The following is a 20,593-nucleotide window of genomic DNA, read 5'->3' as shown; positions in this document are numbered from 1 at the left end:
AGCAGAAAATCGTGCTATAAGCACTTTCATGAGATCGGGTTTGCCCACAACAATTAATTTGTTGGTTATTTTACAAATGGGAATACATGACATGGGTGGAAAAAAGAGGCTAATAAATAATTCACATATCATACAAAACTGCGTTGCGGAAATCCTTTAAATATTAAGGTATTCAGAACTGAGCAACATAAAAAAAAAAATATAGCAAGCTATAAAATTATTGGACAAAGTTTTACATAGCCCATATTAGGGGTGTAACGGTACGCAAAAATCACGGTTCGGTACATACCTCGGTTTTAAAGTCACGGTTCGGTTCATTTTTGGTACAGTAAGGGAAAGAAATGCATACATTAAACTGCAGGTTGTTTATTACTATAAACTTTTTTTTTTACAATTTGTTAACAATTTTTTTAAATACTTTTTAATAAAATATATATAAAATAAAAAAAGAATAAGAAATAAAATACTGCTGCAAAGTTCTCCACTAAATAAAATACTCTCAGTCTCAAACCAATATCATATAATGAAATATAATGAAAAATATAAATAAATAACTTTGATAACAGTGCAGCATTACTAATCCCAGCTTGTAGGCTGCTCATATTTAAAATATATATATATATAACTTTTCCAAAGTGTAAAGTGCAGCATCAACAGTTTCAGTTTTTAGACCTGCTCCGATTTCGTTATTGCATTGGACCGATCTGAATTAAGAGCAAAGGTCTGTTTAAATGATGTTTTATAACAAAGTTCGAGAGGAGCAGTCGCAGTTCATTAACTACACAAAATATAATCATTTTCATTACATGCATAACTAAACTATTTCATGGTATGGTAGGATAGGGCCTATACAGTATATTTGATGCACTGCAGGGCACTAATCCACTTCATCCAACGCTGTTTTGTTTTCATCTGTGAAGATGCTCTTGATATATATATTTAAAGCCATTTTACACGTACATGAAAAATGTAGAAACATTGGACACAACTATGGGGCACCATTGTGCAGCAGCAAGCATAAAAACAAAAAAGGAACCTCAAGGTTGATCTGGCAAAATGTGTGAAAATGTATAGGCCCCATTCCTATATTTTGCCTGGGGCCCCCAGTTCAATAATTCCCCCCCCCCCCCCCCCCCCGTGAAAATACAGGAAAATTGATTATGAGATAGTGTATCCAGACCTGCTGTCTTATCAGTTTTGTATACCTACGCGACTTTTATCAAGCTATATAGAAAATAACAAAACAGCTATACATAAAATAATACTCGTCTTCTTCTTCTTATTATTATCATTAGTAGTAGTAGTAGTAGTATTAATAGGCATAATAGAACTCTCTTAGTTATGAATCAGACTGAAGGCCATAGACAACTGAAAGACAACTGTGAGTCGGTGCACAGAAAGCACGAGAACAGTTCGTTCATTTAAAGATTCGTTAAAACGATTCATCCACGAACGAAACACAACTACTGTGCGTAAACTACATTTGACTGGCATTACCATGATCTGAGAAACACGTCTGTAAGGAGATGAAACGACCCTGATTTACGCTGATAACGAAAGCACAACATGCGTATTATCCATCATTCATCCGCCTTCAGGTCTTGGGTCTTGATGGGTGTAAGGATGCTGCTACACGTTGTCAATAATCAGTGAAGCGTTTGAATGATCTCCTCTCCTCGTCTCCTCCCCTCAGACGCGCTGCGCATCATCCAGCGCTCGCGCTCCCTCACTCCAGCGCTCGCGCTTCCCGAGAGCGCGTCTTATCTGAGCTCAGCGGACGCGTGCTATAACGCCAGCATCTCAGCCATTCATCCCAGACAGAGCGAGGCAAACGCAGACGAGAGGAGGAGAGGAATACAGACACTTCACATAGACAGAAACGCGAGACAAGGTCGACGCGGGCGCGTGTGTTTTGCGCTCTCTCCGCGCGTTGGATTGCAGGGGTCTTAAATCTGGAGGCGAGGACCCAGGGATGAGCCTGCTGTCGGGGGGCTTCGGCATGTCGGGCTGGGGCTTCGGTTGGGCTCTGCTGCTGCTGCTCGCGCTCTGGAGGCCCGGTGCCGCTTGTCCGGAGCTCTGCACGTGCACCGGCGCGCGGATCTCGTGCGTGGATGCGGAGCACAGCATTATGGCTTTCCCCATGCTACAGTCCGAGGCAGAGATGGAGAACATCACAGACATGTAAGTTGTGAAGAAGAGGTCTTAGAAGATCAGATGCATGTTATGTCTCTCAATTAACTGTTTTGTGCGCAATTGCTTTGTTTCTGTGATGTATCCGGTTATCGTACTTGAATTAGGTCTATTGTGCCAAAGTCTAATGTGTCCCTGGAGCACAAAAGCAGTCATAACTATCACGCGTATATTTGTAGTAATGGCCAACAATACATTGTATGGGTCAAAATGATCGATTTTTTTCTTTTATGCCAAAAATCATTAGGATATTAAGTAAAGATAATGTTCCAGGAGGATATTTGGTAAATTTCCCTCCGTAAATATATCAAAGCGTAATTTTTTGATTAGCAATATGCATAGCTGAGAACTCCATTTGGACAACTTTAAAGGTGATTTTCTCGATATTTAGATTTTTTTTTTTTTTTTTTTTGCACCCTCAGAATCCAGATTTTCAAATAGATGTATATCTCGCCTAAATATTGTTCTGTAACAAAACACACATCATTGTATAAAAAAAAAAAAAAAACAGCCTATAATGAGTTGTGTGCTTCTGGGTCACATTTAAAAGTGCACCTAATTATTAGTCAGTTATAACTGCTGCAATGCTGCTTCTCTTATGTGAACTGTTTTTTAAAAGTCATTTTGATTGTCTTTAATTAGGTATTTTGAAATCAGCTGCTATTTAAGTCAATAGAGCTTAAGTGCATTTGTTTAAATTTAAGCCAGCAGAACATTAACATTAACGTAATGTCAATTAGTTAACTGCTTAAGTTCATTTATTAATCGTCGTTAATGTTAGTTTCAGCATTTACTTCATTGTTAAAATCAACAGTTGTGCTTGTTAACATTAGTTAATGTACCGTGAATTAACATGAACTAATAATGAACGACATTAACATTAACAAAGATTAATAAATCCTGTAATAAATGTATTGTTCATTCAATTCGGATTGTTTACAACACACCTTGAATCAATTAATGAACTAATTAAAAAAAAATGTGAAATGTTTTGTGTGTGTGTGTGTGTGTTGGAATTAACCCTTGACGACTCTTTTAGCGAGATTGTTCTTGTTGCTGTTTACAGATACATTGCAAATCAAAGCAGCTTCAAATCCATTAATGAAAGAGATCTCGACTCGTATCGCAACCTCAGAAACCTGTGAGTATAAAGAACAGCTTTTACGTGCTTTATGTCGTGAGATGGACATTTCTGACATCCGTGTTTTCCTGCAGAACTGTAACAAACACCAAGCTGGCGTATATTTCCAGGCAGGCTTTTCAGAGCAACCCGAAACTACAATATCTGTGAGTTCTCCGGTTTTAAAAAAGCTGGATTCGTATTAACTGTATTATTCAAACTGAATTTGTTTTGTTACATGCTTTTGTCAGTGCGGATCGTTGCGTTTTTTTACAGGAATCTCAAAGAGAATAATCTGTCCAGTCTGTCCTGGAGGACATTTCGCCATTTAAACATCTCATACCTGTGAGTCTCATTTATTGAAGATATATTGGTTATTTTTGCTTTGCTTTGTTTAAGCGAATAGAAAAACAAAGAATGCAGTGAATAATGCTTGCACACAACATTTATTGGACATAAAAAAGCATTCAAAAGCAGCATTTATTCAAAAACGTTTGATTGCATTTGCAAGGTTGTTGATACATTTGTTTGCCAGTCAGTGCTGACATTCACAAATATATTGTCCGATAAACTGAAATATAATCATGCACACTGTAATGATATATGCTGATGATAATGTAGTCGGGTTTGTTCTGTTGGTGAGTGTTTATGTATGTCATGCTAAAGGTGTGTCTTTGTGTGTTGCAGGTTGCTGGCAGGCAATCCTTTGCAGTGCATATGTGAAAACGTGTGGCTGAAGCAGTGGAGAGGAGAGGAGGCCGAGGACCTGCTGTGTGTGGAGGAGGGAGGAAAGAGGACCGCACTGTCAACACTCACACTGCCCAACTGTGGTAAGAATTAGGCCCGTCAACTAAAGAGAAATGAGTAATGTGAGCAAATGTTGTGTCAAACCTAGTGCTGTTGCTCTGTATATAGTTCTGAAGGGTCCTGAAGTGTAGTTTTAACAAGCCCCCTGATCATTTCAGATCATTGAACAGTGTTTACAGCCAATTGCACCACAGATTGTTTTGTGAACCTGTTACAAAGTTCTATAGATATTGTAACCAACGTTACAGGGAGCAGCGTTAACTCATAGCTGTGCGGCACAGTGTTGTGTTTCATTAGAAAGGGTCAGAAATAGTCAGGAAAAATTATATTGTGTCTGTTTTGAAATAGACCTGAGGGAAAGAGTTAAAAAATAAAAATACAATTATGCATATCTTAATATCCACACACACACACACACACACACACACACACACACACACACACACACACACACACACACACTCACACACACTCACACACACACACACACACACACACACACACACACACACACATATATATATATATATGTGGGTTTCATGTGTGTTTATCAGTGCTATTTTAATATTTAATTTATTGGTCACATTTTATTTTAAGGGCTTTCTCGCTATTAACAAACCAATAACTACTACTTTTGTCTCAGTAAACTCCTAATTTGCTGCTTATTAATAGGTAGTTATTAAGTGTAGGTATTGGGAAGTATTATGGATGTAGAATATGGTCATGCAGCTTTATAAACAGTCAATTTGTTAATAACAGGCATGCTGGTAAGCAACTAGTTATTAGTGAGAATTGGTCGCTAAACTGAAGTATTACCGTTTTATTTATATGATATAATATTATAATTTTTTTTATTTAGTTTTTGTATTTACTTTCTCAGTTGTGTTATTTAAAAGTGTTTATTTATTTATTTTATATTTGGTTTTATTTATTTAAACTTAAGTAATTCAGTCAGATGCCAAGGCGACATTTCTTTGTCCAGACCTTAGTTTTATGACTGCGGCTTGAGACGAAAATAATTATTGATCCAAAGATCAGCCTCCAGCCAGGCCTATTTTCAGCAATACCACAGAAGGCCCTCGAGGGAGGACGAGAGGACAAGAGAGTGAGGGAGGAAAAGGGAAAAATAGAGACAGACGAGGGGGTCCCCAGAATGTAAAACACTGAGACATTTAGCACGGAGCGTCTGCTGGCCTGTGGCCAAACGCTGTCTGTCTTTGCATTGTGCTATGAAAGAAATGAGCTGCTCCAGTGAACTGTTTCAATTTACCATCTAAAGGGACTAAATTAGAGATTTTTTCCCAGTGCGGTTTAAACTAGAAAAAAAAATTGTGATGAACTATCCCTTTAAAGTAGTAGTTCACCCAACAATGAAAATGTGTTCAAAATGTACTCACCCTAAGGCCTGCCAATAGTACATATCTTTGTTTCCTTATTGGAACAGATTTGGAGAAATGTAGCATTGCATCACCTGCTCTGCAGTGAATGGGTGCCGTCAGAATGAGAGTCCATACAGCTGATAAAAACAATAATCCACACCACTCCACTCAAGTCCATCACTTAACATCTTGAGAAGCCAAAAGCTGTGTGTTTGTCAGAAAAAAATCCAAAGTCATCTCGTCTGAATCGAGAGAGAAAACAGGTTAAGCTCTGTTTTTAAGAAATATGTGGGTGGTCTTTGATGTGACAGGACAAGAAGACGGACCATGGAAGCATGGATTATGGATTTATGGATTTTGGACATGAAGCAAACGTTAAAACATCTCAATGATGGATTGGTTTCTTTCAAACAAGCAGCTTTTCACTTCACAATCTTAATTGATGGATATGAGTCATGTCAGTTACTTGTGGATTATTGTGATGTTTTTATCAGCTGTTTGGACTCTCATTCTGACGGCACCCATTCACTGCAGAAGATCCATTAGTGAACAAGTGATGGAATGCTACATTTCTCCAAATCTGTTCCAAGAAAGACACATCTTAATATTGGATGGCCTGGAGATAAAGGTTCGACGATGTAAATATAACAAGGATTATTGGAATATATTTTACAAAAATAAATAAATAAATATATATGTTTCAGTCTTTATACTTTAGAATTTCACATTTAATACTTGTGAAAGTGACTAGCTAAAACATTTTCTTATTTCTGAGTGAATGTTTTTTTAGTGTACTTGCAGCAGATTTTGGATTTTGGGTGAACTAATCCTATAGGATAAAGAGCTGTTTTAAAGAGTGAAAACAGTTTGTCTGGTCTGAACAGGCTAAAGGTCTGTGCCGTGTGTGCTGGATGTTAAAGAATCACTCCAAGATTAAGAGCATAAGAAACCATACATGATTGTTATGAAACGATCAAAGCTGCGTGACCTGCAGTTTCCTGCAGAAGCCAGCGATGCCATGGGACGCGGTGATAAGAATGTCAATTGGTGCAGCCTGGGAGCAGCTAGAGATAGAGATCTGATTTGGCTGTCTGTTCATGACAGAGCCGGTAAGAGCTGTCTGCACTCTTTGGCCTTGCATTTAGTGGGAGAACAGCGAGAACAGGGCGAGAACAGCACTCCTGTGAGGCACAAGTGATCTGACTTCTGAGCTAAAATATGAAACATGCTCTACGATTCAGTGTCGGTCTAAATAAGAAATAAAATTACAACCCAGTTTAAAAGACTTTTAGTCCAGTAATATAAATAAATATAAATATTTATTTAAAGCGATTCAGTTTCTGAGCTAAATGATCAAATACATATCTATATGTATTGCGGACTTTAAGGCATTTTTTAAATAAAACCATAGACAACAGTACTTATTAAGGAGAGTTTTTTTTCAACAGTAATTCTTGATTGGTAATTAGTGTGTAAACTGGTTTGTGGTGTTTTTTCTGTCTAGTTCTCCCTGCTGTGACTCTGAAACCCACTAAAGTGACCGTGCGGAACGGGTTCAATGTGAAGCTGGTGTGCAACACTTCAGGAACGCCCACACCGACTCTGAGCTGGACCACCTGCAAATTAAATTCAACGTACGAGGTAATTGGAACCCTCATCTCAAATTTACAAATAAACTTGAAGAAAAAGAGCCTGATTTGCGAGATTTAGACATTTTTTAACATTTCAAGAAAAACTCTGAATTGTGCGATAAAATGGTAGAAGTGTATTAATCTGAGTGTATTATTAGGGCACTAGCTTTTTAGCCCTTAGCCATTTTGATGATTAATTGTGAAAGTTATGCATTGTTAATGCCTTTCTTATTATGTGACATTAGAGTTTTACTGAGAAGATTGCTTGTAATTATTTGATCACATTTATAATATGTGAAATATGGCAACTTTTGTTGATTTTAACAGATGTTAAGGCTTTGCTTTATGGAACAGGGCACAAAAACCTTAAAGTTAATTTAAATTGTCATTTGCAAACCCTTTTCTTAATGTGGCGTAACAGAATATTCACAAAAACAACAATGCACAAATAGCTGTTGGTTAACTTTAATGGTCGACCGCCTAAGTGACGCCGACGGAAAAAGAAAGTCATTTCAGATGAGTAGCAAATGACAGCATTTTGATTAAAGACAACTATTTTTTCTTTGTAATAGCATGCCAAAATGAATTGTGCACAATAAGGTTATAAGCATTCTGTAAAGAGGGAAGAGGCTTTAAATAGAAATGACATTGGCATTGCTGTAACCCACACCTGCAGCACGAGGACTCAGGTCAGATGTCAGAGCTCAGACTCGTGAATGTCTCTTCCCTGGACAACGGATGCAAAATCACTTGCGGGTCCGAAAACATGGTTGGAGAGGCTGAGGCCTCGGTGGATCTGGACATACTGTGTAAGTCACCAAGATCATTGTTGCATGAGACTGGCATAAGTACTCATACTGGAAATCACATTTATACATTTGATTTATTTTTGTATACACACTTATTGTTTTTTGAAAAAGAAGTCTCTTATGTTTACCAAGGCTGCATTCATTTGTTTTAAAAAACAGGAATATCATGAAATATTATTGCGGTTTTCCATATGATAATTATTGAAATGCATTATTGGTTTATTATTATTAATGCTGTGTTTATCTGTGCCATTTATGTGGGATGCCAGTTCCACCTGCAATCAGCAAGCTGATGGATGCGATCTCAGACCACCACTGGTGCATTCCCTTCAGCATGTCAGGCAACCCAGAGCCGAAACTGAGCTGGTTATTAAACGACAAACCCATTGAGGAGGGCCCCTTTATCCGCACCATGATCCACGATTACTCCGAGGGCGAGTACCACGGGTGCTTACACCTGGACAGTCCCACACACATCAACAATGGAAAATACACGCTGCTGGCCAGTAATGAATTCGGAAAGGACAAAAAGGCAGTATTAGCGCATTTCATGCACGAGCCTTGGAACGGTGAGCTGAAATTTGCACGCAACCGAATCAAAACAATGACAGTAAATGTGAATGTAACAGTGTCTGAAAAGTTGCTTTGTTTGTTTTCTTTTCTATGTTTATCCATCAGAATCAGTTACTGATCCGCTGTATTATGGTGAGTCGCTTTTAAGAGTTCATCATCAAATTATAGAATAATCTCAATAGTTATCATAGTCATAGTTCACCAAAAATGTAGATTGTGACATCATTTATTTGCCATTTTAAACCCATAAGACTTATTTAGTAATTAAAAGTCATTTAAAAGTCATTAAAAAGTTTCTTTTTCTGTTTGTCTTTTTCTTTTTGAGATCCCACTACAGGTATGAACAGAACACACATGAACATGCACATTATAGATCTGTAGTCTAAAAGCACGTGTATCTTAGTGTTTCCTCTCTTTCTAACAGATGACACTCCTCTTGGACCGCCTGAGGACAAGGTCGCTGTGAGTAAAATTCAGTTATTTGTGCAGTTTCTGTTGAGTTTTTCCACGTCGGTTATGGTTGTATGTAGTATGATTTTACACTCAATGCGAAGTGGAGTGCCTAAAACCCATTATCCGGGGTAAAATCATTATTACACACACCATAAAGTAGCTTGTTCCTCTTATAAAATGACAGCAATATAACAAATGGCTCAGATTTTCTAAAATAGTTACTTTTATTAATATTAATAATTGGATTAAATTCCACTAGGCTGTTTGTGTTTGGCTAACAATGGAGCGTCTAGCCACTTTGATATGAAATGTGTGTTCAGTGGTGTACGTTTATCATCATTTTACAACCGCTTCAAATGTATTTCATCAAAATTCACAATCTAAGCTTTTAATACGTTTTATTACATCACACTTGTAAAAATGGATCCTAAAGTTAAAAAGCAAGGCAACATGATGCATTCAGATTTTGAAGTCCTTCTCAGTGTTGTCTAAATGATTATACTAAGCAACCCTACTTTGTTTTGCCAATTTGAAAATAATTTGTTCACAAAAAAAAAAAATGTCTTTTTCAGTAAAAAAAAAAAAAAATCAGTTAGTAACACAATAAGTTGATTTATTGTTTTAATTTGTGTGTGTGTGTGTATATATATATATATATATATATACACACACACACACAAACCTCAATAATGGTGACAGTCAACAAGTGTAGAAAGAAAGCCCTTTATAACTCAATGAATAACTAACAATAATTACAAAACAAGATGTTTACATAAAGTCAGCAAACAGCATCTATTCTTATCATTTTACTAATGCTGCAGTGCATTCTGGGAACTCACAAACCCTTAACATTTTTACAGCATGAAATTGTTTACTCAGAAACTGAGTTTGACAATTTGGGGGAATTATGTTGTTCTGACAAGAGTTTTTATGTAGAAAATCATGTTTCTTATAGCATTTGGTATACTGAAAAATGTTTTTTTTTTTCAATGTATAAAGAGATTTCTGTCATGACAACTCTTTGTGAATTTAGCATAAATTGGCCATTTTATTGTGTTTATTCTTTGAGGAATATATCTGCTTCAAGACCTGTACTGACAATATATCCACAGACATGCTGCTGTAAACATGTAGAAATATTGCACATGAAATAACTCCCATATATAACATAAATGAAATCACCCCGTATCAGATCTATACAGGTGGAGCTGGGGAGGTGGAGGGTCCTGAGGCACACTGCAACTGTTTCAGCAAGCATTAGTCGAGTATTTGAATGCTGAGCATCTCATTGACTGCTGATGCGAAAGAAACCAATCAGCTGCTCCATGTGAATAGACATGTGGTTATATCAGACTGAGTTAGAAACTACTGGCCAGTGCCATCTAGACTTTCATGACAAAACTTTGTATTTATTAAGCCATATGTTTATGATCTCTAAACTCCCATCCAGTTTTAAGCACAGTAAACTCTGAAAACCCATAAACTAATAACCTGTGCAAGAGAAAACTGTGCTTGAAACTTTGAATGCTGGTTGAAGACTCTTCATTCTGCTCGTAGGTGTACGTGGTCGTGGGAATTGCGGCGGTCACATTCACAGGCTTCATCTTGATGCTCGTCATTCTGAAGTTTGGACGCAACTCAAAGTTTGGAATCAAAGGTAAGCACCTCTCAGCTCTACGCGCCTCTGCCAAAGCTTCATTACGGGCTGTGGCTCTGGAAAGACGCATTGTTCTGGGCAGAATAAGTGGGTTTTCTTTTGTGATAAAGAGGAATGCTGAAGGAAGGCTGTGCTTAGACTCTAATGAGCTCTACTAATTACTAATGCACACCTAATCTACTATAACATGTTTCTCATAGAGAATAGTGCACACTAATATCGAATCATCTTTATTGACTATCGATGACTACTAAAGTGTTTTCTTTCATTCTTATTTGTCTCTGCCAATGGTTTGTGCCATGTGTCTTGACCAGATTACTTCTCAGGGAATAAACATGCTGATTGTGTTAAAGAGGTGTGACTGTTTCACTGAGTATTTTTTTTTTAGAAGATATGCACATTTTCTTGAGAAACTTATGAAAGTGCAGTTGTTGTTGTCATAATGCTAGTTGCCAAACCATTGCTGTGCAGTGCAGAAAGTGCTCTGAGAAGTTTCTGCTCTATCTTTATGGGGTTGCTAGGTTGTTTTGAGTGGTTGCTAGGTGATTACTTACTAGCCTGGTCACTAGATATGGGTTGGGTCGCTCATTTAATAGAAACCTAAGAATGTTTTTTTTTTTATTATTATTATTATTACCCATTTCATCATCCAGCAGGCAGAAATTGTAAGCTTAATCGCTAAAAGTAATTGCACTTGAAAAGTAATTGCACTTTGTCTTTAACAAATTCCACGGTTATTTGTATCTGTGATGCATGAAGATTTAAACACCAAAGTTAAATACTGTTAAGTCCAGTCATGTGAAATGTCATTGTCTATGGTCAATAGTGTTGCAATGTATAAAGCACAGCTCAAACAAATGTCACTTTCTGTTGGTCAACACAGCGAATCCACACAAAATTCCCAGATTGCATGGATTCCTAATGAAATGACTGAATTTCATCCTCCAATGACTGTATAGGCCATTTATAATTTCCCTCAAATACAAATGTAATGAAACGTTCATAGTAATGCACTGTGCTCTCTATCTGTATTAGGATTTAAGATTTATCTAGTTTGATTGATAGAGCATTATGTTCCAGCAGCGCAACCATCATGGGTCCGATCTCAGGAAACACATGTGCTGATAAAATGGATAGCTTGAATGTACTGTAAATTACTTTCCAAAAGATCTGCCAAATGCATAAACGTTCGTGCAAATTTTTTACATTTGAAATTGGAATAATGGTGGGTAAGAGGCGGTGTAAAAAGTCCACACATCATATTTAAACAAATTCCGACTGGTCTTTTTTTTTTTTTTTACTTGAACGAGTGTTTGCGTTTGTCTTGGCTCCTGACAACTTGATAGTCAGTTGGTCTGAGTGAGAGCATGTGATTGTTTTTGTGGTTTCTCTGAGAGGAAGTGTCGAGTTAGACGTCCCGAGGGGCTTATTTTCGCACAGTGGTCTTGAGTTTCTGAAAGCACCTCCTTGGTTGTCCACAAGGACAAAATACACAATTACTTACCTATATGAAGGTTTCGTACTAAATGTCTATATAGTTTTGGTTCTAATCGTGCTTTCAATGCTCTTATTTATAATTTTTCTACATTAAAATGGTATCATAAGAATCAGAATTTGAGTGTAAATGTTTTAGATTTTTGATCCCAGATTTCCAGTGTGTTTCCACTGTAGATGCACACACAAATGCAGTGTCTCACAGTAGTTTATAGAAAAGAGAGAGGAGAGGAAGTGGAGTGGGAATGGAAGGAGGTGAAATTGTAGCTCTCAGGTTCAGGAAGTGATGCTGTCTGCAAAGATGCAGTGCTTCATCTCCCTGACACACACATATACACAGAGAGAGAGAGAGTCAGCAACCTTCTGCTTATCAATGATTCAGAGGGCAGGTATCAGTTTTCTCTGGTTTGGACGAATCAAAAAAATCAATAAAGCTTGTCAAGGTCAGAAGTATCATCAGTCATGGACTCGTGGCCTTTGGTTAAAAAAACTAAAGGTGCACCTCAACCACTATCCCACAATTCTCCTCTCTCCACCATCAGACGAGAAGCTTTTTAAAGGAATGTTCCTGCAGGCGCTTTAGTACTTTGAACTCAACTTTAACTGACCAAGAATATGTTATAATATGTAATAGTATAATAATGTTATAATAATGTATTTACTGTATAATATAAGTATTTAGGGCCAGGCTTTGCATTGGGAAAAAAAAAAGTTCAAGCACACACTTTTTTTCACATACAGCCATGCAGCCACATGTGGAAGGTTTATCGTTATCGTTTTCGTGAAGTGTTGCCGGAATTAATTTTATTGGTAACCAAGAATAGCAAGTCCAACTTTCTCCACTGTAAATTCTGCCACAAAACATAACCATTACTGTGTGAGTAGATTGTGTAAAACTTAAAAATGTACAGCTATTTGTTGATATGTATAATAGTAATTGCCATGAGATTGTGTTGGCATGTACACCACTACAATATGAATTTAAAGCTAAACTAACACATTTTTATACAGAAGTCATTTAAGTGATTTAACCAAAAAAACTAACAAAAAAAAACACAAGCTGTACAATTCTGAATTTAAAGCATCTGATACACTTGCCTTATAGACTTCCATTAAGACTTGGCATTACTGTAAAATCTGTTTTTTTTTCTTGCTTTTACAAACTGAAGCACGAGTCAAAATGAATTTCTGTGATAGAGCTTACCTTCTTTTGAGTGCAGAACATTGCTTTAAGAAACGCAAAATACTAGATCACTAATCTTGTAACTGTAAAACAAACTAATATCTAGGTTCTAAATAAATAAGCTCACATGATCTTAAATGACTCAGTGTCACTGATCTATATGAGGCAGTGGATGTTGGATTTATTGAGTACAGTAGCACAGTAAAAATCCAGCCGAGTTTCTGAGTGCATTGCTGCTTCATTATTGTGAAGAGAGCATTCGATATTCAGGTGCATTCAAGCGCATGTCAGTTATGGGATGGGAAAGGTGGAAATGGCCTTTATAATGTCACTATACATTCAATAACACAATTTAACAATGATAAATGAGATGCACACTATTGTTTAAATCCAAAGATTTAGGATTTTATAATGAGACTTTTACAATGAAAGCAATTTCTGCCAAGGTTTTAGCAGTACCATGTACTATATTATTTTATTTCTTTACAAAGTTATATCCAACTTTACAGAATGACCATACATATTAGAAGCAGTGTTATTTTAGTATTATTGTTATATGATTTAATATTTAATTTCATGTAATATATAATAATTTCGTTTTGAGTTAATATTTTTGGTTTTCATTAGAATATTAGCTTAAATTATTGTTTTTTTTTTGGTGTGTGCTTTTGTCATTTTTATTAGTTTGTTTTAATATTTCTGTTTAGCGTTCATTTTTATTCCATTTGTAGTTTTAGTACGTTTAATTCTTCAGCTTATTTTTGTTCATTTCCATTGTTCATTTAAGTTATTATTATATATTTTTTAAGTTTTTAATCTCATATGAACATAACATAACGTATTTTTTTTAAAGAAAACAAGCAGTGAGTCTTATAATTATTTTTGACAGGCAAAATTTCTGTCGATTGATTGTAACATATTTAGTTTGCCTGCAATTATTCTTCTACGTTGCATGATCAAAACATTCCCTTAGCATTTATATTACTATGTGATTACAACATAGTAATTACAACATATGTAAATTATGTAAAACAAGTAAATGTATGCTTGTAATCATACATTTTAATAATTACTATATTAATAACTTGTATTATGAGTAACGGGCACTGTAAAATAAAGATTTGCCTTGTTTTTTCCCATTATTTTTCATTAAGTTCATATAAAATCAGTTTTAATGTCATTATATTGCTAGTGGTATGTTGGTCAGGAAAGGGTTAAATGGATCATTTGCCCTTATTGAGCACTATAAAAACTGTCCTTACTGAACGGCAACTTCCGGCTGTCATTCAGAGTGCATCGGCTCTTCAAGCATGTGTGTGTGTGTGTGTGTGTGTGTGTGTGTATGTGTGTGTATGTGTGTGTATGTGTGTGTGTGTGTGTGTGTGTGTGTGTGTGTGTGTGAAGAGCTTGGGGGTGGACCTGCCTTCCCACCACATGCACTGTTGCCATAGTTACAAGCGTCATAGTTACTCTGTTCCAACGGTGAATCATTCTCACAGAGCATGAATCATCATTAACTGAGATCACACGCACAGACATTCACTTGTGTAACATGCACATCACACATAAATGTACGTGTTACAGTTATATATTTGTATCAGTAAATGCAGGTACATAAGAAGGGTTGTTTGGTGAATACGCAACACTATGAATATGAATATGCTTCACATGCATGCAGGTGTATTCTGTAAACCCTTGTTTGCTTCAGGTCTTTATTACTGAGAGATCCTGTGCTGTCTTTCTCTCCAGCTAGAGATCATTGGGATAGTACAACCAAAATACATTAATAAAGCATAAAATAGTTTTCATGAAGTTGACACATAAGATGAAATCTGAAACCTGGGAAAAAGATGTACCTTTCAGTACAGATCAGTTTGTTCAGTTTTTTCCTTGTTTTAACTGACTCATGGAGCATTTTGTTATTAATGTTAAGTGTTTGCTCCATAAAATTTTAACCATTAACTCCCTCCAGGGACAATTATGCCTGTTTCAAAATGGTAAGCGTAATCTAGCTAGTGGGCACTTAAATGTCATAAATGTTATGTGACGTAATTAATATTTATGTGCTCTTCCCCAACACACAGTTTTAAGATTTCAATTTGTCCACCACAAGCAACTGTATTTTCAAGCTTTGTTCACTAAAACACTTTACAATAGGTTTGCTCCAGTTGTTAACATTAGTTAACTACAGTAGTTAACATGAACTAATGAAAAATACTAATTTATTTAATACTTATTTAATGTTCTTGGGCTAACATGAACAACCAATGAGTAGTACTTTTATTAATTAACATAAACAAGGATGAATATCTTCTATAACATTGCTAATATAAGTTAATGCATTCATTACCGTTAACTAATGAAGCTTAATAATGAACCTTAATGAACCGGATAAAAAATAATAACTATAACGTATGGCGGAAGAGCATGATATTACTGCACCGAGGTCGAAGTGCTCTTCTGCCATACGTTATAGTTATTATTTTTTATCACCATACTTACTTGTGTAACTACTCCTGTAACCGTCTTTAAACAGGGAAACATGGAAGTGTTTGATGGCTTCTAAATTCATCCCTGTTTCGATCTTAGGGAATGAATGGTGCTAAGCTAAACGCTAGCATGGCGGCACCGCACGCTACAGTGATTGAGTGCATGCACTGAGACAGGAGAGGTACGTAACAACTCGTCTAAGTTGAGGGAAGAACATTGTGGGTTATGGAAAAAACGGTCGTGTGTTCCTTTAAAGCTAAATAGAAATATAAAAACAACTGAAATTTTAAAAGAATAAAAACAGACACTTTATTTTAAGGGCCAGTTCTCGCTATTAACAAACCATTAACTAGGACTTAATAAACAGTTAGTTGTTACAGATAGTTGTAAAGTTTAGGTATTGGGTACGATATATGATCATGCAGAATATGTGCTACATAAAGTCTAATGTGTAATCATAAAAACTAATAAAAATTACTAAAATGTAAACAAAATAAATAAATAGATAAAAATAAAAGCTAGTTCAAAATTATTAACTGTATAATAATAATAATAATTTTAAATGATCAATGCCTGTTGCGTGATAGCTCTTGTTAAGTTTGCTAGCTGTTTTGTGTTATGTTGAGAAATGTAGGCTGGAATTCGGAGTGTTGTTAGTGCTTGACTAAGTTTATGAGTTTTTTGGCTCATCACTTCATTGTTTCATACTAAAGCATTAGGTCTAACTATATCCCTCGTCTGTATGTCTGCCACACTGCCTCTGCCTTTAACCTCTGCATACTAATAACATTCTAGCAGTTTGATTGACATGACGCAATCCAAAAATCTGGAACATTTTTTTCTGATTTCTTTTTATTAACTCGTTTATTATTACACATTTCAGCTGCTAATGTTCTATATATATATTTTCTGGATTCTTTTCAGATGTTTTATTGTGTTTTTCTGTCTTATTTGTTGGTTTCATTATGTTAATGTTGTGTTGTTGTTTTTTACGTTCTGTTGTGTTTTGGCTTCTTTTTAGGTTTTGTTTTATTTCACAATGTTCCCGTCGAGATTGTGACAAGATAAGAATGACTCTGGTCTCACCAGACTGAACTGGACCAAGAATTTGAGGCCGACCTCACCTGCAGCTGCCAAGCCATCTAGCCAATCATACAATAGCTCTATTTAGACAGGACAGATTCTTATTGGTTGCTGCAGAAGTATGGTTCTCTGTCTAACCCGGTCTGCAGTGGGGGAGCGGTGTGACCTGCTCTCGTACTTTTGCTGGGTGGAATAATTGAGTGAATCCATCAGTGGGTTTGGAAGCTGCTAGAATGTGTGTCAGTGGGCAAATGAACCTGCGATGCTTTAACACAGAAGCACAGATCGCACCCAAATGGAGTTGCTCATAAATGAATCATGCCAGATGGGCCTTTTTTCACCCTGCTCACACATTTAATAACCAGATAGCAAAATGACAGCTGAACCATAAAGATTCACACACACTGAAAACACACACGCATATGTGTGAAACGAGACAGTATGCTCATAACACTGATATGTAAGGGGCACAGCATCGTCTTCTACCTTTCATATTTGTTTATGGTAAAAATGCAGATAAAAGAAGTTTTTGATATTTTTTAATTTTGCATATTTGTTGGCCTATTAGTATAAACACTATTACTAAAATAATATCAGATGACACTCAGGTTATTCATCTCATTTGAGGCAGGAAATCTGATTTACCAGTTTTTAAATAGAGGATATTCTTAAAGTGATAGTACACCCAAACAAATGAAATTTGCTTAAAATTTACTCTGAAGGCATTCAAGCTATAGATAAGTTTGTTACTTCATCGGATTTGAAGAAATTTAGCATTACATCACATGTTCAACAATGGATCCTGTGCAGTGAATGGGTGCCGTCAGAATGAGAGTCCAAACAGCTGATAAAAACGTCATAATAATCTACATGTGATCTACACCACTTAGGTATTTTGAACTTCAAATCAGTCATCTATCTATAATATTGCTTTCTTCAGTGAACCAACATGTTCATGTAAGAGGAAAACAGATGACAGCGTTATTATGGTTTATCGATTCATATTTTGTCTAGAAGTGAGTGTTTAAAGTTAAAATGCATTAATGATGGACTTGTTTCTTACAAACACGTAGTTTTTCGCTTCACTAGATGTTAATTGATGGACTAGACTGGAGTGGTGTGGATTACTTGTGGATTATTGTGATGTTTTTCTCAGTTGTTTGGACTCTCATTCTGACGGCACCCATTCACTGCAGAGGATCCACTGCTGAGCAAGTGATGCAATGCTACATTTCTCCAAATCTGTTCTTATGAAGAAACAAACTCATTTACATCTTGGAAGGCCTTAGGGTGACAAAATTTTCTGCAATTTTTTTTATTTTCTTTTTTTTTAGGGGTGAACTATTCTTTTTAAGTCAGAATGAAATCACTGTTGCTTTAATTTTAAATGAAAAAAAATGTCCATCACCAGATCTTTTCACATTTCATATGGGAAGTTTTTCACAGTCAAATCTCATTTAATGCAGAAATGCATCACATTACGAAAGTTAATTGGGAAAGAATAATGTTTTAATGTTGATTTTAAATGAAAAGAACTGTATTTACATTTTGCATAACTGTTTCATTGTGTGCTTTGCAAAAAATTTATATATTGTTTTTAAGTACAAACAAAAGTTTAGACTCACTAACATAAGTGTAAACTGTAGTAAAATTTTACCTGGACACGCACAGCTGTGTTGATGTAAAATAATTTTCTGTTTGTCTTTGTTTGATTTACTGTGTTTCGTTCATTGCATTGTTATATAAAAACTCCAAGTTCATCAGGTTTGTAAAGTATGGTATATTATTATTTCTTCAAAAAGAAATTGCAAATCAAATTTAAAGTGTCTGTTTTATCAAGATCTCATGAAAACGAACAAGAGATGGTGGTGCATTTAATAAAATGCATTACTTTAAATAATGTACTGCTGCTGCTCTTATAATTTGTTTAGACGGCCAGACAGAAATGCAGTTCAAAACACACACACACACACACACACACACACACACAAAACCACCTCATGTCCCACAGTGAGGTGGAAGAACTTCCTCTTTCTCTGTGTCTCTCTCTGTGTGTGTCTCTCACACAATCACAGATGTGAAGAATGGGAGGAGTAATGCAGCATGATATCTCAGACATCTGAGCACAGAAGCAGTGATTGGCTTGAACGCAGAAACTGGAAGGTAAAGCTGGAAGCGTTTCTGCATTTTGGCATCTTGAAAGCTCCCTTGGAAAAGTGAAAAGCTCTTTTAAAATGAGCTTTTTGTCCTATTCAGTTCACTGTGAGTGGACATTTGTACAAGGTTTGACAATAACACAACCAGCCTCACCACAGTAGAGCAGTTAAAGTCGTATTTATCGTTTTGTCAGTAAAAGAGATCGGTGCTATAGATCTGGGCAGTACATCTGTGTATGTTATAAGTTGTTAGGCAGAAATTCACTGTAGCTCATGTTCAGGCTAAATGCATTAAATTGTAGGTCCTGTGTTTGTTGGCTCTACAGACAATGTGGAGGAAATTATTGCTTTGTGATGGGCTCTTTTGAATGGATAAGCAGTATTGGGAAAACTACTTTAAAGGTGATTATTTAATTTCATTTTATTTTTTTGTGAAAAAAGTACTTACAAAATATGTCTACACTACATTGACATGACCTAAGGGGGTGGTATCTTTTCAAATGCATAATTAGCAATGCTATCTCTTCTCTGCTCTTCTCTTTTGAGAAGGTGGCTTGTGCACGTTGCAGTCCTAAATGCACTTTATAAATGGCCCAAACTCAGATCAGATTGAGTTACTGAAAACAGGGGATCATGAGCTGCTCGCGTATAAAATAACATGCTGTGCTCAAAAAACAGAGAGTGCGTTTATTTGGAGACTGATCTCATGATGAAAACGTACCTTTAAAAACTTTTTACAAGACGTGAAATACATAGCGCCTTGTACTTTTCGTGACATATTCAATGTGAAATGTCCACCAAAAAGAGTATTCGTTTTTTCCCCTTAGAACCGATAAACAGATATATGGTACATTTTCTGTGTTGTGCATGTCACCGCAGTTCTGACTTGAAACGTCCGTTGAGTGGTGCTACAACTCTAATGCTCCGTGACGTTTTAAAATAACATACCATCTGCACTACACCTAAACCTACCCGATAGTATGAACAAAAGCAAATGTTCATCGTGAGTCATGTTTTTCATGGGATTTGTGCCCAAGGATTCCACATCCTAAGTCCAGTTCTGTGCCGGCTGAGCTACGCAGCAATCTTGTTACGTCCAGAAAGCGAAACATATGGAGCTGTAATTATAACTGTATACGGAAACAATTACAAGTGCTCGCCGTTTTCCCGCCTCTAGTGTTCATTTCTGTTAGAAACTGCAGTGATGTGTTCTTATTGATACGTATTCCACGTCTTGCGAAAAAAGTTCCCACATGTATGTTTTTGTCATGAGAACAATTTGTTTATTTGATGAACATTTATTTCATGCTATTTTTAAGCCTTACTTCTATTCATTGGAAAATAGCTATTTACTGCAATGCTTCCTTGGCAACTAGCTGAAATAAAATTGTATTTGATTTTATTTTATTTTATTTTTAATATATTTATATTGAATTTTAAGTAAACCAAATGTTTGTTTTGGTGTAGTTTTAGTTGTTAACTATTATAACTGCTTTAGACCTGCAGCTTCACACCGAAGAGCCAGAAGAATATGATTTTCGAAATGAGTGAGAACTGTGACAGCAGAT

General features: G+C 36.1%; 1 protein-coding gene across 2 annotated transcripts in view; it reads left to right on the top strand.

The window, feature by feature from the left end:
• The first annotated feature begins 1,398 nt into the window (after nt 1-1,398).
• Nucleotides 1,399-20,593, top strand: part of LOC132097415 (BDNF/NT-3 growth factors receptor-like) — a 41,398-nt gene continuing 22,203 nt past the window's right edge. The window contains exons 1-12 of one of the 2 annotated variants that reach the window (XM_059503114.1): nt 1,399-2,181; nt 3,257-3,331; nt 3,406-3,477; nt 3,587-3,655; nt 3,998-4,140; nt 7,001-7,137; nt 7,804-7,936; nt 8,206-8,505; nt 8,621-8,641; nt 8,835-8,846; nt 8,934-8,971; nt 10,520-10,619. In XM_059503114.1, the coding sequence (XP_059359097.1) occupies nt 1,973-2,181; nt 3,257-3,331; nt 3,406-3,477; nt 3,587-3,655; nt 3,998-4,140; nt 7,001-7,137; nt 7,804-7,936; nt 8,206-8,505; nt 8,621-8,641; nt 8,835-8,846; nt 8,934-8,971; nt 10,520-10,619 (1,309 nt within the window). In that variant the 5' untranslated portion in view covers nt 1,399-1,972. Of the gene's footprint in view, nt 2,182-3,256; nt 3,332-3,405; nt 3,478-3,586; nt 3,656-3,997; nt 4,141-7,000; nt 7,138-7,803; nt 7,937-8,205; nt 8,506-8,614; nt 8,642-8,834; nt 8,847-8,933; nt 8,972-10,519; nt 10,620-20,593 lie in introns of both variants that reach the window. The other variant, XM_059503115.1, reaches the window with a different exon arrangement.

Source organism: Carassius carassius, chromosome 21 (assembly GCF_963082965.1).
Source record: "Carassius carassius chromosome 21, fCarCar2.1, whole genome shotgun sequence".
In the NCBI taxonomy this organism is placed as follows: Eukaryota; Metazoa; Chordata; class Actinopteri; order Cypriniformes; family Cyprinidae; genus Carassius; species Carassius carassius.
This window is presented reverse-complemented; position numbering and strand designations above follow the sequence as displayed.